This window comes from Rattus rattus, chromosome 2, assembly GCF_011064425.1.
Source record: "Rattus rattus isolate New Zealand chromosome 2, Rrattus_CSIRO_v1, whole genome shotgun sequence".
Classification (NCBI taxonomy): Eukaryota; Metazoa; Chordata; class Mammalia; order Rodentia; family Muridae; genus Rattus; species Rattus rattus.
In genome coordinates, this window is record NC_046155.1 from 98,247,040 (window position 1) to 98,266,660 (window position 19,621).

The 19,621-nt window shown below is 43.8% G+C and overlaps 1 protein-coding gene across 1 annotated transcript in view; it reads right to left on the reverse strand.

Annotated features, from left to right (window-relative positions):
* The window catches only part of Rnf169 (ring finger protein 169), a 58,733-nt gene extending 39,449 nt beyond the window's left edge, over window positions 1-19,284 (reverse strand). The window contains 3 exon segments of the mRNA XM_032893031.1: window positions 18,808-18,858; window positions 18,860-18,967; window positions 18,970-19,284. Coding sequence (XP_032748922.1) covers window positions 18,808-18,858; window positions 18,860-18,967; window positions 18,970-19,269 — 459 coding nt within the window. The 5' untranslated portion in view covers window positions 19,270-19,284.
* Window positions 19,285-19,621: the final 337 nt, after the last annotated feature.

Genomic DNA, 19,621 nt, shown 5'->3' on the forward strand with positions numbered 1-19,621 from the left:
AAGATTCCAATGTTAAAGATAACACCCACACACAATTAAACATGGAGAAGCTGAGCTCGTGCCTACATAGAACATTTGCCCCTATATTCTAGCATCTTTGGTACAAGAAGATAATCTACATGCTACTAAAAGAGAAACTTAAACTCCCAATCAGCCACAAACCCTTAGATCTACAGTGGTGTCCTGCCTACGGGATATGGGAGGGCAACGGTGGCACAAAGCTCGTGGAAGTGAGCAGCCCATAGCTGATCTGATAGTGGCTCACCACGAGATGGAGTCCACACCCGACACTGCCTGGATGGCCAAGAACCTGAGAGTAGGTAGCCCAGGACCTAGGGTAAAACAAGACACTACTGCCATGCTCAGCCATCAGCAAAGAGGCTTCCTCCTGCAGCAAATGGGAACAAATACAGAGACCATAGCCAGACATTATACAGAGAATAATGGAACGCTCAGCTCTTAACAGGATGTCTCCATCAAATCCCTCCCTCAGGGCTCAGGGAACCCCTAAGAAGAGGAGAGAGGTGAATGTAAAAGTCAGATGGAGGACACCAAGAAAACACTGCCCTCTAAACCAATGACTAATGCACACATAACCTCACAGAGACTGAGGCAGCATGCATAGGATACTGTATCTTAAAGATATTTATATGTTCAAAGACCTACATACAAGGATGTTCACTGCAGACCTCTCACAACACTGAGGACTGTAATGTGAATGCCTTTCAAACCAAGACTAAACCAACTGCTGTGTAAGTGGGGCACACGTCTCTACAGTTGCTCCTGTAACATCTGTTTTCATCCTAGCTTCAAAGCAACAGCTCTGGATGACATCATCTCCCTGCTGAGGCTCACCATGCTCCCTACCACCAGTCAGAATGAGAGTAAATCACCCTACAACCTAAAGAGGACATCAACAGACTCAAAACTGCTCCAGCTTCGAGGCTGTAAACTTGACTCTGCCCCTGTCACACCCCACAGGGTCCAGTGAGGATCCCAGGCATTCACCATGCCTGTCTTCCTCAGCAGCTCCTGGGCGTTTTCTTCCTCTACACTAAGGAAAGCTACAAGATGGCCTGTTTCTCAAAGGCTGCTTTTCTGTGAGGCTCCCCAGCCTGTAGCCTACCCACTTTAGCCAGCAGATGCTCCAAGGGATAGCAGGTGGGAGAATGCTCCTTCTCCTTAGAATCCTGGCCTCTCAGGTCTGGCTGCCTGTACCTAGGCTACACTTTTAATCTCCTCAGGCCCACGAGGACAGCACATCTGACTCCCTGCTTCTCTAGCTGCTTCCTCCCCTCACCAAGAATCCAAGCCTGAAGCTCTGGCTGCCTTGGCAACCTTACAGAGCTCTCATGTGGACTTTTTTTAAATAAGGCTCTTCTAGTTATTCTCAGCAGGAGTCTTTGTCTGCTACAATCTGTTCCACTGTACCCAGAAGAATTTAAAATCCACATGCCTCGTAAGCGTTGCAAGAAAAACACGATAAAAGCACAAAAGAGACCAGACTATTTTTTTCAGATTATGAGATGAAGAAATTATATGGCAAATGCAGATACGCAAATAAACCTGAAGGGAGAAGAAAGGGCCAACAGGAGCCGACATAATGAAAATGGCCAGGTCCCCTGAAAGGGGTGAGTTATGGCAGGGGTCAAGAAAACATACTGGCAAAGCCAAGAAAAGCCACTTGTAAACTAGAGCGCTCTGTGAGACAGTGGGACCCAGGATGCACTGCACAGCAACGAAGACAATGCTGAGTGAGCGATGGCCGGAAACGGCTGCTGAGGAGGCCCAAAGGCAGCGCCAGAACCCAGGTGTGAGTTCTAGACACAGAGCACTGTATTTCTGCATCTAAGGCGCAAAGTGATATACACTCTTCTGAGAGTGGTGATAGGGATGGGAGGGACGAAGTCGGAGCAATGGTTATTGAGTGACTGTAACAACAGAGCCATAGGCCCTACGTATAAAAGAGGAATAAGCAGGAATACACAAGCCTAGTATGTATGTGTACACACACACACACACACCTGGGAAAACAGAAAGAAAATACTCTTTAAAGAAACTAAAATGACACCACCGAGATGGCTCAGGGGATAAAGGTACTTGTAGCCACGCCTGATAACATCAATTTGATCCCAGAAACCTACATGGTGGAAGGAGAGAAGTGACTCCCAAAGTTGTTCTCTGATTTTACATACAGACTGAGGTACACACAAAGGTACATGCATGTACTTACTCACCCAGGCATGCACAAAATCAATAAATATAAAAAGTGTTCTAAAGGATTAAAACCCTGATAGCAAAGACAGGAGGAAATGAAGCTTGGATCTTATGTGTGCTGAGGTTCAGATGAGAAAAGACATCACAGCTGTCTGTGGCAGCTGAACACAGCACTGGGACTAGGTACACTTAGAAAAGTAATACAGGGTTTGGTCCTATCCACAGCGGCCTGCATGCACTGGGGATCTCAGAGCATATCCCTGGCAGACAAAGGGGAAACGCTGTACCTATCAGAAACATACAGTAAGTGTTTACACAGGACCCAGGAGTCACTGTCAACAGTCTCAAGTTACCCATGTACGCATGTGTCTGTCCACCAAACCTCAAAAGAAAACTGTCAAATGGAATCTCACCATGTACCCCAGACACGTGACCCTCCTGCATCAGTCTGAGTGCTGAGATCGCAGGTACTGGCCACCATGGCCAGCCCTCCAAAGGAGAAAATCTAATGTTAAAGTAAGCACACCCTGTGCAGCATGAAGAAAAATAAGAGTAAACCATCAATGTGCACTAAACTCAAACTAATATGATCCCCTACTCTTGGGGGTGATATGGCTCAGTTAGAGCACTTACATAATACATGTGAGGCAGTGGGTTCAATCCCCAGCACCACGAAGAACATAAACAAGCTAATTATTTACTATTCTGGATTAGCATTTAAGAGTGTGAACAGCAGTGAAGTGTCAACCATATTAACCTAGCACACCTGCTCACGCACTCGCTCGCCCACTCACACAAGCAGCAATTACAGTAGGCAGTACAAGAGTGCTCACCTGGGAAAAGAGTGGTGAGAAAGCTAAGAACTAAGAAGAGTGACAGCACTTGTGGCTCTTGCAGAGGATATGGGCTTGATTCCCAGCACTCACAGGGCAGCTCGCACTGCCTAGAACTCAAATTCCAGATGATCTAATATCCTCTTCTGACCTCTACAGGCAGTAGGTATGCATAATGCACACATACATCTGGGTAAAACACTCATGCATTAAATCTTTTAAAATGTTCTTAAAAGCTAGTAAAATTTAGAATCAAGTGCACAGACTTCCTAGCAATGCATGTCTGAATTCCTCTAACTACCATTATACTCAATTTCACTGTTTATATTTTTAAACCGCCCCCCAGTAAATCATCAATCAAATCAAAATTTCTTAGCTCACATACTAAGAACTTACACAATGTTTATAACTTCAGGTATAGTAATTTAATTTCTAGAAATGTATGGCCTGAGTTTGACCTCCAGTGAGCACATGAAAGAAGAAAAAGGCCAAGTCCTCAAGTCTCTCTCTCTCTCTCTCTCTCTCTTTCCCCCTCCTCCCTCTTTCTCTCTCTCTCTCTCCCCCCCCCTCTCTCACACACACACACACATACACACACAATAAAAAAAGATATTCACTACAAAATGAAAACCAAAAATTACCTTGAGGCTAAACACTGAGCAAATAGTTAGGCTAATTACGTATATCCGGACAATGTACTATTATTTAGCTATTAAAACTATACAGATGGCTATGCTGGCTAGGTTTACGACAACTTGACACAAGGTACAGACATCTGAAAGTTGGAACCTCAATAGAGAAGATGCATCTAGAAGATCCAGCTGTAAGGCTGTTTCTTAATTAGTGATCACCGGGGAGGGGTGGATGATGCCATCCCTGGGCTGGTGGTCTGGGTTCTATAAGAAAGCAGGCAGAGCAAGCCATGAAGAGCAAGCCAGTAAGCAGCATCCCTCCATGGCATCTGTGTAAGCTCCTGCCTCCAGGTTCCTTCCCTATTTGAGTCCCTGTCCTGACTTCCTTTGATGATCTTCCCAAAGTTACTTTGGCCATGTGTTTCATCACAGCACACTAAGACAACAGCATTTTTGAAAATTCATTTATTGAGTACACTACAAGAGGGCAATGGGCTGGAGAGTAACTAGAATATCCAATAATGTAAAATGTTGCTGTAATAAAACAAAAACTGTTGTTAGAGTATGCTAGAAAATTGACATGCAGGGTTGGGGGTACTTAATAAAATACACAAAAGGAGAAAATGAAAACCAAAGTGCTAACACAGGAGAGAGAGAGAGAGAGAGAGAGAGAGAGAGAGAGAGAGAGAGAGAGAGAGCACAATGGAAACTGTAACAAACCATTAGCAGGTTAAAGAGGAAATGAGCAGTGAACAGGGGAAGTGATGTGGGAAGAGAAACTACAGAGAGCAGACATGGGGCCCTCCACAGCGAACAGTCACAGGACCCTCACAGAGAGCAGGCATGGGACTCTCCACAAAGAATTTTAATATTAGCTTAGACAAATCAATAAAAGGTCCTAAAGATGGACCTGAACAACTGTGGACATAACAAAGTCACATGGGATAAACAAGCCAACCTTACAGCCAAGTGTTACAGTTAAGAGTCACAGAAGAGGACAGGCCTGGGAAGGCAGGGAGCAGCTTGGAAGGCAGGGTGAAGAGTCAGAGAAGGCTGACAGCAGAGGCTGACAGACTTGCAGAAGCAGACATAAAAACAGTCAAGCAAATAAAACTTCCATGCTAAGTCTAAAATCGACCCCAAAAGTGTCATCTTCTTGTTAGGCAGCCTGTGATGGACCACCAGTAAAGTCTACGACTAAAAAGCCACAGAATCGAATGTAGACACAGAGCTCAGGAGCAGCCACGATGAAGGGCCTGGACCTCAGAGCACTTATCCTCGTGTCCACAACATCACATCCACCACCGCCATGAAACAATAGCCTTTGATTTCTGCTGCTATGTGAGGCAAGACATCATTCACTACTGTGGTGGTCTAAATGTAGTTGGCCCCCATAGGCTCATAGGGAGTAGCACTATTAGAGGTGTGACCTTGTGGGAGGAAGTGTGTCACTGGGGTGGACTTTGAGGTTTCAAACACTCAAGCCAGGGCCTGTCTGCCCCCTCTCCCCCACAACACACACACTGCACGCTAATCAGGATGGAGAACTCTCAGCTTCTCCAGCACCATGTCTGCCTGTGTGCTGCCATGCTCCCTGCCATGGTGATAATGGACTAACCTCTGAACCTGTAAGCCAGCCCCAATTGAATGTTTTTCTTTATAATAGCAAAATGATTCCTAAGTTAGAAACAGTCCAGGATTCGGAACCAAACGGACTTGCATTCAATTGCACCCTCTCCTGGATTGTACCTCCAGTATCCAACCATGCTAGTTTGATTCTTTAACCACAAAACGGTTCTATCTGAACAGTTCATCTCATGCAATCTCCCAGCATTACTGAAGACAGCTTATGTGTGTATTTGATGGCAGCCTCCCTGTGTCTTAAACTCTATCTTTCCATGTATTCTCAACATTGCTTCTGTAACCTCATCTCTAGTTCTTTATAGAGAGATACGACACTACCGTCCTCCTACTGAGTAACTTCTGGTAGCTCTTAACTTCCTCTAACATATATACGACAGGACCCCAAACCTACCACGCCAGCTACACCCTCTCTCCTTCCTGTAAAGTCCCTGTCCCCAGCTCCCACACGCCACTCCTCATGAGGCCATACTTGAACTACGCCATGACTTCACACATGCTTCTTCCTAAAGTACATTTCCTCTCCTTCACAGTGTGATGATTCCTTATCCACACCTCAAACCCTTTCTCTGCTTTCTCTTTTCCAAAGCTTTTCTACTAACCAGAGAGAAGTCCGTTACTAACCTGGCTCAGGGCACTCTTTAACACACTAGCATGTGTCATACTTGCTACAAAGGCTTGAGTCTGCCTCACCACTAGGGATGTGATAGAGAAGGATGGTCTCCTGCATGTATCCAAATGTGGCAGTTTAACTGTAATTGGCTCCCACAGACCAAAAGGGAGTGGCACACCTGGGAGGGAGGCATAGCCCTGTTGAAATATGTGAGACACTGCTGGAGGAAGTGTGTCACTGTGGGGGCAGGCTCTGAGGTCTTATCTGCTCAAGGTACGCCCAATGTGACACAGTCTCCTGATGCCCTTGATCAAGATCTAGACCTCTCAGGTCCTTCTCCAGCACTATGTCTGCCTGTGCACTGCCATCTTCCCACCATGTTAATAATGGACTACACCTCTGAAATTTTAAGCCAGCTCCAATTAAGTGTTGTCCTTTATAAGAATTGCTGTGGTCATGGTGTCTCTTCATAGTGATAGAAACCTTAACTAATACACCAATTGTCATTCAGTGCCTTCGAAAGCATTTGTTGAATTATCTAATGAGAATATATACTTCCACATCAGTTTTCTCTACTCAAAGTCTCTGGACCATCAATGTCTCCCCTCCACCATAACATGCAAACATAGCACATTATTAGTGACTTGACTCACATCTCTTACGAGGAAAGCTTCTTAAGTTCTTATCCCCACAGGTACTGATTTCTGCAATCTTGCTTTTAGTTCTCAGTTCAGGCCATTCTATGGGATCTTTTGTTGCTGTGGTTGATTTTGTTTCTGTGGCTGTTTTCATTCAACTACTGTAGCAAATGCTTTAAAAAGTCCCCAACAGGCCTCTACATTACCCAAGGACGGTGAAACAGTACAAATACAGAACAGTTCAAAACATGGACATAATCCACCATGCAAAAAGAAATCTACACTTGTCTAAGAACTGAGGATCTCTAAAATCAAAATAGAGCTTCACTGAAACACAAATCTGGGTAGAGTAGCTCACTGTGTCTTTACAGGATCTGCTTCCACGGGAAAGACTGGAATGAACAACCAGCAAATGCTGTCCTTGGCCTTCACGTCTCTTCACCATCCCTAAAGCTTCTTAGAATTTATTCTTTCAAAGCAGAATGAAACACACTTATTAAGTGCGAAAGACCAGTGCTCCCTCAGCATTCCTCTTTTTAATACGCTGTGCTCTCAAGCACATCCTCACACAGTCTGATGCCTTACACATGGTGGGAAGTCCCCACTAAGCGCAGCACAAAGCCTTAGCATAGGCAAAGTGAATTCCAGACATGCTAATTCTTCCCTCATCTCTCTCAACAAGCCAACTTACTTCTGTCAGAACATCGGCACTGTGAGAGAATCACAAGGACAAGAGGTGCAGAGTTACTAAATTTCACACACTACAGGGTAAATGCAAGTAAAATTGTAATGTACTCCATCCAGACTCTGAGATTCCACACACCCGTGATCAAATGCACACCCACGCCATACCATACTGACACAAGCTCCAGTTTCCCTGCTGCTGCTGCTGTGACAAAACACCTGGCCAAATCAACTCAGGGGAAGCAGTTGTTTGGCTGATGTTTCCAGGTCACAGTCTGTATCTGAGGGAAGTCAGGGTCAGAACTTGGAACAGAAGTCATGAGGACCTCTGCAAGCTCACTCCCGGGCTCAGTCCCAGGCTCAGGCTGGGCTATCTTTCTAACACAGCCCAGAAGCAGCTGCCAGGGACCGTGCCATCCACAGTGAGCTGAGCCCCCACAAAATGCCCACACACCAATCTGATCTGGGCAATTCCACAATCAATGTTTTCCCCTCAGATAATTCTAGTCTGTGTCAACTGGACAGTTAGTGCTGACTAGAACAGCAAGTAGAAAAGTCTGACAAACATGCATCCTCATTAACTACGCTTGCTTATCTCTGAAATGCAAGGGCGGCAGCACACAGCCAGCACTTTCTTCACCCGCCCTTCAGTGTTCGGTTCCCCTGTACTGAATGCAAATGACTCCTAAGTGTCTCCATAGCTAGGATTTGCTCTACAGATCCACTCTGCACACTGACTGTCATAACAAGTTTCCCAACTTCCTCCACAGGAGCTCGTGATTTACTAATTGTGTGTTCCTAGTAACTAGCTGTGTGCTTGACACAATAATCAATGACTATATTAACAAACAATGAATAGAAGCTAACATTAGGCGCTTGCTTGCTCTATGCACCTAACATGTGCCATGTCATCTGATCCACACACATTCCAGTGTAACCACTATTCAAATTTACAAATGAAATGTAAGTGCAGAAATAAGAAGCCTGCCCGGAGCCTCAGCTACAACAGGGCTTTGAGCCAGAATTCACTCAGACCCACTACTTTTCTTTTTTTTTTCTTTTCTTTTTTTTTTTTTTCCGGAGCTGGGGACCGAACCCAGGGCCTTGCGCTTCCTAGGCAAGCGCTCTACCACTGAGCTAAATCCCCAACCCAGACCCACTACTTTTCAATACTAGCTTTCTTCCCGAATACTTTTCAGTGGCAAAAAAAAGTTACACTTTGGTAGTGAGTAGAAGATATAACTAATCATATATGTATTTTACCATCCTTCTGATCTCAGTAAAAGTATAAACACATAAGATACTGCATGCCCACTAAGCTGAAATAGAGAACTGTGGCCTGAGGGTACGTTTGCAGAATTTCTTTCGCTCTCCTTTCACCGGTAGCTTTAAGGACTCAATTAGCATCTTACATCAACCTAAACATTATAACCAAGTTATTAATGTGGATAAACAAAAAAAAGTCTTATGATTGCTTAAGAAAAAGGAATTCAACAAAGCATAAAAATCTCAGTCTATGACTCTATCAGGTTGGTATTAACGTAGAGAAATTCCAAATTTAGGCTCTAATAAAGACAGTTATCCCATTCATCCAGGAAATGCTTAAGAATCTACTAGTGCCAGGTAGTGCAGCACCACAAGACATCAGGCCACGCCCACACCTCATTCCCATCTCAGCATGTTAGGTCAGATCTAGTCACCCAAATCTTCATATAAACTGCAAAACCTAATCATTTCCCCTAGCAAATGTGAAGAACTCTGTGCACCAGACTCACACACACACACACACACACGCACGCACGCACGCACGCACGCACGCACGCACGCCCACAGAGTTTTATGGTAGGTATCTATTAGAAATAAAAAGATTCTAAGAAGTAGCTTACATTACTGACTTCTGTTACTGGACTGCTAGCCAGTAACTTTCAAACTTTTAAAAGCACAATCCACTGTAAGAAACATTTTACCTCATTCCTCAAATCATGACAAATTCATTTGTACATCAGAAATAAGTCACTCACTATGCTAATATCTATTCTGTTCCTCTTCCGCCTTGAAAATAGATTTTTTTCCCTTATATATCCTGATTATGGTTTCTCCTCCCTCTATTACCCCCCCCCCACATCTCTCACTAGAAAATAAACAGGCTTCTAAGGTATAATAAGAACATAAAATATAAAAAGATAAAACAAAAACTAACACCTAACACACTAGACTAGGACAAAATACACAAAGAGAATAAAAAGAGCCCAAGAAAAGGCACAAGAAACAGATAAAGATATAGAGACCCACTCATTCACACCAGGAATCCCATAAAACATGAAGTATTCTATTCCTCTTTCAAAGTGGCTTTACTGTTTAAATATCACTGCTAAACATTATATTGAGTATCTCATTTAACCCTTGCAGTACTCCCCAGGGGCTGCTGCCAGTACTGTATCCATTTACACAGAGGGAAGCGAATACTCCAAAAAGCTAGCACCTCTACCAACGTCAAAGAAGCAATAAAGGGAGAGCCAGGGCAGAATTTAAAGCAGGCTACAGCACTCAGAGGATTAAGCTATACCACATGGGCCCAAGGCAGTTCGATCCAGAGTCAGGAACCTAGTAAACTGACGTTGATGAGTGCTTACACGTTGAGCACTATACTAAATGCTTTTATACATAATTCCTACCTAAATCTTAAAGCAACCCAGTACAGCTTGTGACATTTACTCTTTATGAACCAGAAAACTGAAACACAAAAATCTAGTACAGGAAATAAACATATTTATATATATATATATTACTCACAAACTACAAGATGTTATTCTGAGGGAGAAAAGAAATAACTATTCATGTTAAGATGCCAATAATCACCTAGTACAACAGCTTAACAATTTCGGGATCATCTTCCATATCTAGCACTAAAATGAACAAAAGTGGGCGCTGGTCATGCAAGCATGAGGGCCTGTGTTTGTGAGCCCCAGAACCCATGTTGAAAGTTGGCATGCATTGTAATACCAGCGCTGGGGAGGTGGAGACAGGATAATTCCTGGAGATTTCTGGCCAGTCAACCTATGGTAATCAATAAAACAAGAGACCCCAGCTGTGTAGATTCCAAGGCATGACACCTGAGGCGTCCTCTAGCCTCTATGAACACAAGTGCACACACGTGCATGAGCACACACGAATGGGGGGTGGGGAAGAAAGACAGGGAGGGAGGGAGGTTTAAGTAGGAATTATGTCTATGGGAACATTCAGAACAATTCTTGGCACATGAGCACTCAGTGTTAATTCACTAGGTAGGTCTGGCCCCGGCCTTCCTTAACCATTAACTCCTTTCTACCAGCCACCAGAAACCAGTGCACAGCTTGTCATCCCTGCAGTATGCAGCAACAGGGGAACATGGTCTGTCAATTAGGCTCTCAAGTTCTACCAAAAATCCCAATGGGGACTCTCCAAAGGCAGTGTGAGTCCTGATTAAAACCTGCTTTGCTCCTCTTCTACAGAGGTGAACTCGCCTGTGTTCCTAAGCCCTCTGTTGACTCTCACTACCCAACTGCCAGAAAGAGTATTTGGTATCGCTGACTTTCCCTCTCACCCCGCAGTTCTTTGCCCATTCAAATAAGCCCATCTTTGTGCACCTTTTATTTGTATAAACGGCATTGGCTAGAGCCTTGTAACTTCCCACTACAAGATGTTTACAAGATGTATTCACATGATACATAAGGACTGTTCATCCATTGTAGTAATGGTTACAGAAATGACCCATAATTTATATTTCTCTCTAGGGAACTGTTCACTTTTTTCAGTTCTGCAGTTGGAGATGAACCATGTGAGCATGCTTGCCTGTGAGTTCCCCTAAGGCAGATAGATATGCACTACTGGAAAAGTTGCTCCTTCAGTCTTGCAGGTAAGACCAGTACCTCTGATGCGAACGTCTCCACTCTTTCCTATCTTGTACCTCCTTTGGATTTGACCTGCTTTTATTTTTCTAACTTTCCTGGGCCACTTGGTTTTGTTATTTAGAAACTGGGTTCAAGCCTCAGCAAGGGGGTGGGATAGAGGGAGTGTCTTCTGTGTTCTGCAGTTTCACCACAATGTGTTAAATTATGGGGGTCCCTGCGTGCTTTTTTTTTTTCCCGGAGCTGGGGACTGAACCCAGAACGCAAGCGCTCTACCACTGAGCTAAATCCTGCGTGCTTTCAATTCTTTTTTTACCCCCCTAATCCCCGTGTTTTCAACTCTTGCTGGACTTCATGAATCTTAAAAGATTCTGGGTTTTTAACCAATCCTCAAATCATCTCAAGTCATCTCATCTTCATACTCTACACGTCGTCATTCTCTTTGCTTTTCCCCTGGGTTAACACTTGGAGCCTCCTGATCAATCTCATCAGTTCCCTTTCCTTCCTGTTTTCTTCATTCTGGCACATCTGAGGAGTTTCCTCACATACTGGGCTACTTTAAACCACGGTTTGCCTTACCGAGCCCCAACCTCACTGACTAGATGGTTCCATGACAGTTAGTTCTACAAATTATCTCCTGCCTTGTTCACTCATTTGAGGTGTTTAATTCTGGAGACCTTTATTTTATATAAAAGATGTTCCTTTCTGGAATAGTTTAGTCCTGAACCATAACCATTCATTGAGGTGTCGATTTTGAGCTACTCTATTTTAATTATCCTATGAACTGACACTCTACACTTCAGTCCTCATTTCCTGTGTGTGGACTCTTTTAGCAGAACCCTGCTGGCTCATACTGTCATTTTCCACTGAGCTTACCCACAGCTGGGTTTCTTCCTTCAGGAAGAACCCTCAGCCATCTGGGGTAGGAGTGTTCCTGAAAGTCTTGCTTTAGCGTCTCCATCTGATGTGCATAGTTCGCTAGCTTGAAGATATCTTTTTAATATTAACTTCTTACCATAAGGTTATCTGAACCAAAACCGTTTACATCTTAAACGTGATGTGGGCTACATAGCCTGTGCTTTGTTGTTTTGGGTTTTTTTGTTTTGTTTTGTTTTGTTTTGTTTGGAAACTTTTTTTTTTTTTAATTTCCACTTTGCAAAAAGCCCAGGCAAATCAAGACAAGATTTTTTTGATCTATGTGACATAGGGTAGTTTGTTTGTTTGTTTGCCGATCCTTTCACAGGGACTATAGCCCCTGAAGAACCTGAGCTATGCCGCCGTCTTTGCCTCATGCACATGGCTAAGCTCAACCCAGAACCTCCTCACTCACTCAGGCTTCACTGGGTCCCTTGAGCCTACTACAAGGTAAGCAGCATGGGCACAAGGGCTTAACAGTTTATAGCTCCATGTCTGTTGACTACTGTCTCCCAGCAACCTCGGGAATGTATGAAGTCTGTTCTGTATTCGCCATTTGTCTGGTTATGTACAGGTATGGGAACCGCCATATTTCAAAGACAACTGGGGTTTCCAACACATGCACAACAGAACCCCATCAGAAAGTGAAGTCAAACATGGGCTCCTCTTTGGACTCATTGGTGCATCCTCACCCTTTGACAGGGCATCCAAAGTCCACCACTGCCCAACAAGTCTGTCCCTGACCTTCCACCTTCTTCTGGACACTGTGTCCTAACTAATAGGAACCAAATATTCATTAATCAAATAAAATGTGACTAAATGGATTATCATATTCTCAAGTAAAGTCACACATAAATGAACTCAAGGTGGACAACTCTTCTAAATTAACTGGATGTCAGGGAGCAGAAGTAAGAGAGGAAGGAAGCAGATACCACCTGCATTCCCGCTGTTCAGTTTGAATTCCAAGAGCTGGGAAATTCCTTCAGTGGTAATTCATTTCCATGGTAAATAGATGGTGAGGTAACTTCAACATGAGTTTTGTAAAACATATAAGCAAGCACGAAACACATGTTATCTGCCTTAGTGCAACACAAAAGGACACGCTCATTTTGTCATTAAGGAGAAAGGGATGAGTCACTTCATTATCCTGAAACAAGTCCTTACAGAACAGAGAAGTCCTTTTATACAATCACATAATTTCATTACGCACCAGTCCTAAAAGTAATTTAGGCAACACACTTAGCAGATGTTGTCTGACAACTGAGCAATAGACCAGAACTATTTGCTTTCACAGAAAATAAATGTTTAAAATATGTGTTAATCATAAATGAACAGGAAATATGAACAGGGATGTTTGTGTGGGGAGACTCGGATAAAAAGGAAGGATAAATGAGATAGTACAAACCTTTGTATCTACTACATTTTGAAACTCGATTTTAAGACAAAAAAAAGAAAGCACAAGTCTGCCAACTTAAAATTGTTATCAGCCTTTGTCTAGCTTATTACTTTAATCATTACCTATAGTAGAAGAAAAAAGAATTATCCTAAAAGCTAAAACGTTCCATTTTCAAGATCAAAGGCAGTATAATTTAGAAGCTCTTTTGGCTTTAAATCAAAATTCTTTAATAATTTTCAATATGTCTTAAATATAATTACTATGTATAGTTCTAAAACTATTCATACCTGTGTAGTAAATATTTTTAAAATCAATATATTAGAATGCCTTTATATTTAGAATATAAATCGCATGAGAAAAAGCTTTATATTTTGTTCGCTGGTATGTGAAATGCTTAACAAAATGTAGTTGTTCATTATAAACCCTGCCACACTGTTCAAGACAATACCAAAACTTAGTACATTCACACAGACAAGAACACGCACAGCCTCAAAACATGTGAAGTTCAGCTTGGAGCCAGTCTTGGCATGATTACTGCTGTAGCCTTCACACACAGGGCTTCACAGATCAACAAAACTAATAAACCAGGTGGAGTGGTCCATGCCTAAGCACTAAGAAGGCTGAGGGGGTTGCTGTAAGTTTGAGACCAGCCTGGGATATACAGTGATACCCTATCTCAAATTAAATAGATTTCAAGCAACAGAAATGTCAAAAACACAACCAACATTTTCAACAAGCACAAACTATACTTTTTTTCATAGACAATCCTAAAAGAAACATTGTATTTTGAAATTTTTTTTAAAAAATAAATTGTGCACTGTGGCACATGCTTCAATCCCACAGTTGGAAGACCCTACCGTTTACTGCCTGCCAGGGCTCCACAGCAAGGTCCTGTCTCAAACCAGAAAAACAAAATAAGCAGCTGCAGAGTATATGCAGGAGGAGGAAGTGGGAGGACCACTTGACTGCAGGAGTTCAAAAGCAGCCTCTGCAACAGAACATAGCCTAGCCTCAAATAAATAAGCAAGCAAGCAAAAGAAAGACTCTCACTTCAACAGCAATGCGCCTGAGACAATCACATTTCCAGTCTCACAAAGCAGGCCAGCCCTTCCTTCAGTAGCTGGCCTAACTGGACTGTAAGAACCCACCACTTGCTAGGGATACACTTGCTAGGGTTCCTACAAATGACCTCCTGCTGCTGTAGTTTCTATCATGAAATCACAATGCAAATATTTCAGCCTCCTCCATTAATAACCGTTCTGACCAGGACAGTAGCTCACACCTGCAAACTCAGCACTCAGGAACAAGCAGACCAGCTCAGGCTGGCTGGACTCTAATGTCAGATCTTAGCAAAAACCAAAAACGACAACATGGACCTTTCCCTGTCCAGAGTCTGCGCTTTCTCTTTTTACACAATCCCTCTTTTAGCTTTTGTTCATCTACTACCTCACTGCAGCCTGTAACTACCAGTTCTTGCCTCCACTTCATACCCAGAATGAAATGGTCCTTAACCTCTTCTCTTTAGCAACCCTTTGAAATCTGTTCAAGCTGTTCTTCATGTTTCCGTGAACATGTTTCCATGTTTCTCCATGGAAAGGCACAGTTACAACACAACTTTTTAAAAAGTATGGGTCCGGAGAGATGGCTCAGTGCTTAAGAGCACTGGCTACTCTTCCAGAGGACCCAGGTTCAGTTTTTGTACTCACCTATCAGTTCCCAAAAATCATCGCTGCTCGGCCTTTTGGCTAAGATCAAGTGCAGTTCCCAAAAATCTATGACACCAATTTCAGGAAATCTGACACCCTCCTCTGTCACACATGCACGCACACATATTTTTTTAAGCTTGAAAAAATATAATAACAAAAGATTCCACTTAAACTTTCACAAATAGATGGCTAAATGTTATATCCATTTAACAAAATTCCATACAATTATAAAAATGCTAAAGACATTTTCTGTACTCTTATGCATGTATTATTAAACAGAAAAAGAAAAATGTAAAGGCTAGGGAGATGATGGTTCAGTGGGTAAGAGAGATGTGCAAGGATGACCTGAGTTCAAATCCCTAAATAAGAAGCCAGACACAGTTACACTGAAGTGTCTGTCACTTCAGCAGTGAGGAACAGACTGGGGGATTGTGACAACTTGCTGGCCAACCTAACAAAATGAAGAGCTTCCAGTTCTGTCAGAGACCTCGTCTCAAGGCAGTGAGGCATAAAGCAGTAGTTCTCAACCTGTGAGTGTGAACAACATTTTCACCTAAGACCATCAGAAAACACAAATATTTACAATTCATAACAGTAGCAAAATACAATTATGAAGTAGCAACAGAAATAGTTTTATGGTTGGGAAGCACCACTCCACAAGGAAATTTATTAAAGAGTAGAAATACTAGGAAGCCTGGGAACCACTGAGAGGAAGGTATCTGACATTGCTCTGTCCTCTGGGTGTCCGTGTAACACACGTGCGCACACACACACACACACACACACACACACACACACACACCCCATACAGTGTGTATAGCATGGCGGAATATGTATTTTAATTTTGATATGGATTTCATGCAGCTGCACAAATAGTGAAAGTGAAAACAAAACACTGGTGACCCTGGAAATGAGAAGAAAGCACGTTCACCAATATTTCTCCCAGTTTCCTCAACTCATGAGTGATACAAGGTTTTGAGTTTGGTTTTGTTCTGTTGGGGCAGAGCCTCCTGTAGCCCAGACTGGCCTGGATTTTATTATGTACTCAAGGATCTTGAATTTATTCTCTAGTCTCTACCTCCCAAACAGTGGGATTATAGGCTTGCCCTAACACACTTGACAAAATTTACTACATTCTTACTTTTTATTTTGGGAGGTATGTGCACATGCCACTACACACATGTGAAGGTCATAGGACAACTTTTCAGAGTCAGTTCTCCCCTTCATTATGTGAGTCCTGGAATTGAACTCAAGCTTTCAAGCTTGGCACTGCTGGAGACATCTTGCTGTCCCACCCTAGTTGTTAAAGTTTTAATTAAAATATAGTGTAAACTTCAGTAAATACCCACCAAAGCTAAAAGATAGTTTCTCAGCCCTATTCAGCAATTTCTTTCTTTTTCTTTCTTTCTTTCTTTTATTTATTTATTTATTTATTTATTTATTTATTTATTTATTTATTTATTTCTGAGACATGGTTCTCTGTGTGGTCCTGGCTGTCCTGGAACTCACTCTGTAGTCCAGGTTGGCCTAAAACTCAGAGCTCCAACTGCCCCTGCCTCCTGACTGCCGGGACTAAGAGTGTGCGGGACCAGGCCCAGCTTCAGTTTTCTTCTTATTTCCCTATATATCCAAACAGTATTCAGGATCAGTGAACTCTGAAAGAACTGTCAGATTTGGGGGTGAAATGGTGGTACGTCTGCCACTGCCCACACTAAATGGCTTCGCACCTAGCCAATGACCTTGAACTTCTGACCCTCCTGAGTCTACTTCCCAAATACTGAGATTCCAAGTTTGCTTCATAATGACTGATTCAGTGTTATTTTCTATTCTTCTAAAATTATTTATCTGGATAAACATATGATTGCATATATCAATGATCCAAAAAGAAAATTTAGGAAAAACCCTTTTCATTATGACCCACAAATAACTGAAAGATACTATAGATCTTAACAAATCCTATGGACTCTCATTTTGGGTAAATGTCCTTAATCACTGATAGCCTATCCTTTATGAAAACAAAGTTCTTTAATGGGAAAGAGTTTACACAAATCAATAAGCAATACATTCTTTCATACTTCAAATTTTAAAATGGATGTTTTGCAACAGCTTCAATATAGAAAGAGAAACTGCTATTCTATTTGACCACATAGTCAATGTAGTTAGTAGGGAGAACAAAGAAATTGCTTATATTTATAATCTCAGAAATTAAAGCAAGCTAAATTGAGAAAACTAGATGGAATTATACTTTCATCATTAGACAAGTTATTTAACCTCTTTGGGCCTCAGTCTCATCTATAAAAGAGAAATAAAGGTACACCCAACGGTTGGAGAAATGGCTCAGGGGTTAAGAGTACTACTACCTGCTCTTCCAGAGGTCCTGAGTTCAATTCCCAGCAACCACATGGTGGCTTACAACTATCAGTAATGAGATCTGATGCCCTCTTCTGGTGAGTCTGAAAACAGCAACAGTGTACTCAAAAGAAAAAAAAAAATTTTTTTAAAAAAGGTACAACCAATGTTTTCAGAAGGAATAACAAGAAACACAAAAAGTAAAATGCAGACCATCTCAGCCCTTAGACTGAAAGGCAAGGTGTCTTTGGCAGGTGTCTCTGCCTGAACCAAAAACAGATGCATTCTGAACCCTGTAGTTTCTAGGAACTCCACTTTCATACACACAAAGCAATGCCTTCCTTCTGCTAAAAACAACGTAAGGCAGAATTCCTAACATAAAAGAGCTAGCAAATAATGGCTTTTCCTGATTTACGGTTCTTGAAAATCTCAGCTGTAGGTACATTGCCTAGGTGTGCACTAAAGAAGCCAAGGTTTTGGTTCGTGTTACAAACGGAATTCATCTTAGACTTCAGCACCAACAAGTGATGGGCTGCCAATGGTGAGAAAGAAAAAAGAGTTCAGGCCAAGAATCCCACAACAGACCTTTAAATTGCCAGCATCATAGACGAAACTTACATAGAAAGACAGAAAACAGCTCCCAGACAACCAATCTTCGTCTCCAAAACTTAAATCCCACCCAGCTTTTCCATCAAGCACTACTGATGACGTATTAGTATTATCACCAATGTAGACGGCATTTATCTCATCCTCACTATGTGCAAAGCTATGCGCTAAGCATGCATTTTTTTTTCATGATTGCATGAGCAGAACTACACACGCGAGCTCATCCTCAAAACCCACTCTCCTCTCAAGTCTGCAAAACTCCCCCTGAGCCTGGGATACCCCACACCTCATCCTCTCCAGCTCTGGAAGACACATCCTTCCTAGAATGCGACCCCAAGCTCTTCGCCCAACACTCAAACAAGCGCTTCTGGGATCCTCTAGGGCCCCTCCCCCTCCACGCACCAACTTCAACATGCCCCTAACTTGTTCCAAGAATTGTTTCCTTCCAAACTTCTGACTTACGCAAGGCGTGGGGTCCCCTCACTGCCCCTCCAAATTCAACACGCCCGCAGTTCGCTCCAAAGTTCAACATCCACTAACACATTCTGTGCCAGGGCAGAACCCGGTCGCGACCCCAGGAGAACTCTCCACACCCGCTCCAGTAGGGCCCGGGACCCTCCACCCCGCTCACCAGGCCAGACCCGGTGGCTGGGCCTGGCTGGACCCCACAGGGGCGAGGGGAGGCTCCACCTGGCTCCGCGGCTCCGGCTCCGGCCTGGGCCCCGAGGCAGACGCGCCCCCCGTCCCGGCGCGGGCGGCAGCGCTCCGGCTGTCCGCGACGGGCGCGCTCGCCCATCAGCTCCGCGGCGGCCTGGCCGTCGTCGCGGGCCCGACGGCGGGCCCAGCCCGAGAGCCGCGGGGACCGCAGCGACGGCAGCCCGGGCCGGCCGCGCGAGAGGCGCAGCCTCGGCACCGCGAGTGGCTGCACGGCAGGGCCGCCACTTCCCCCGGGGTCTCCAGGCACCCAGTGCAGCCCGACTCCTCCGGCCGTGGCGCTGGCCGCAACACTAACAACGCGGGGCTAGAGGCCGGGCCCGGAGCCCCGGCTTTCGCTGCCGCCATCTCGTCACAGCGGCCCCGCCGGCCCCGCCGACTCAGAGCTGCCGCGGCCGCCGCGGAAGAAGCCCGAGTGCTCGGACCTGCCGCCGCCATCTTGTTTCCCGTTTGAAGGGAGAGTCCGTTGCGCTGGGAGAGGAGTAGAGGGCGGGGCAGTGCGCGGCGGACAGCTATCTGCATATTCATGAGGGGGCGGGGAACTAGTAGGCCTGGGGATATTTCTCCTAGAGCCTCTAGCTTAGCAGGAGGAGACTGCTCATTAATATTTAATGACTATTCTTTATATATCCGGTCTTCAGCCCGCCCTCCAGTCTTCGCAGTTTCTAGCCCTGAATCCAGAGAGACTGCAAACTGAAAGAATTTATTTGGAAATTCTGAGCGACCCTGAGCTTTGTAAAGTGAGCTACAAATGTGAGCTATAAATGTGAGCTATCCAGAAACTTGTCGA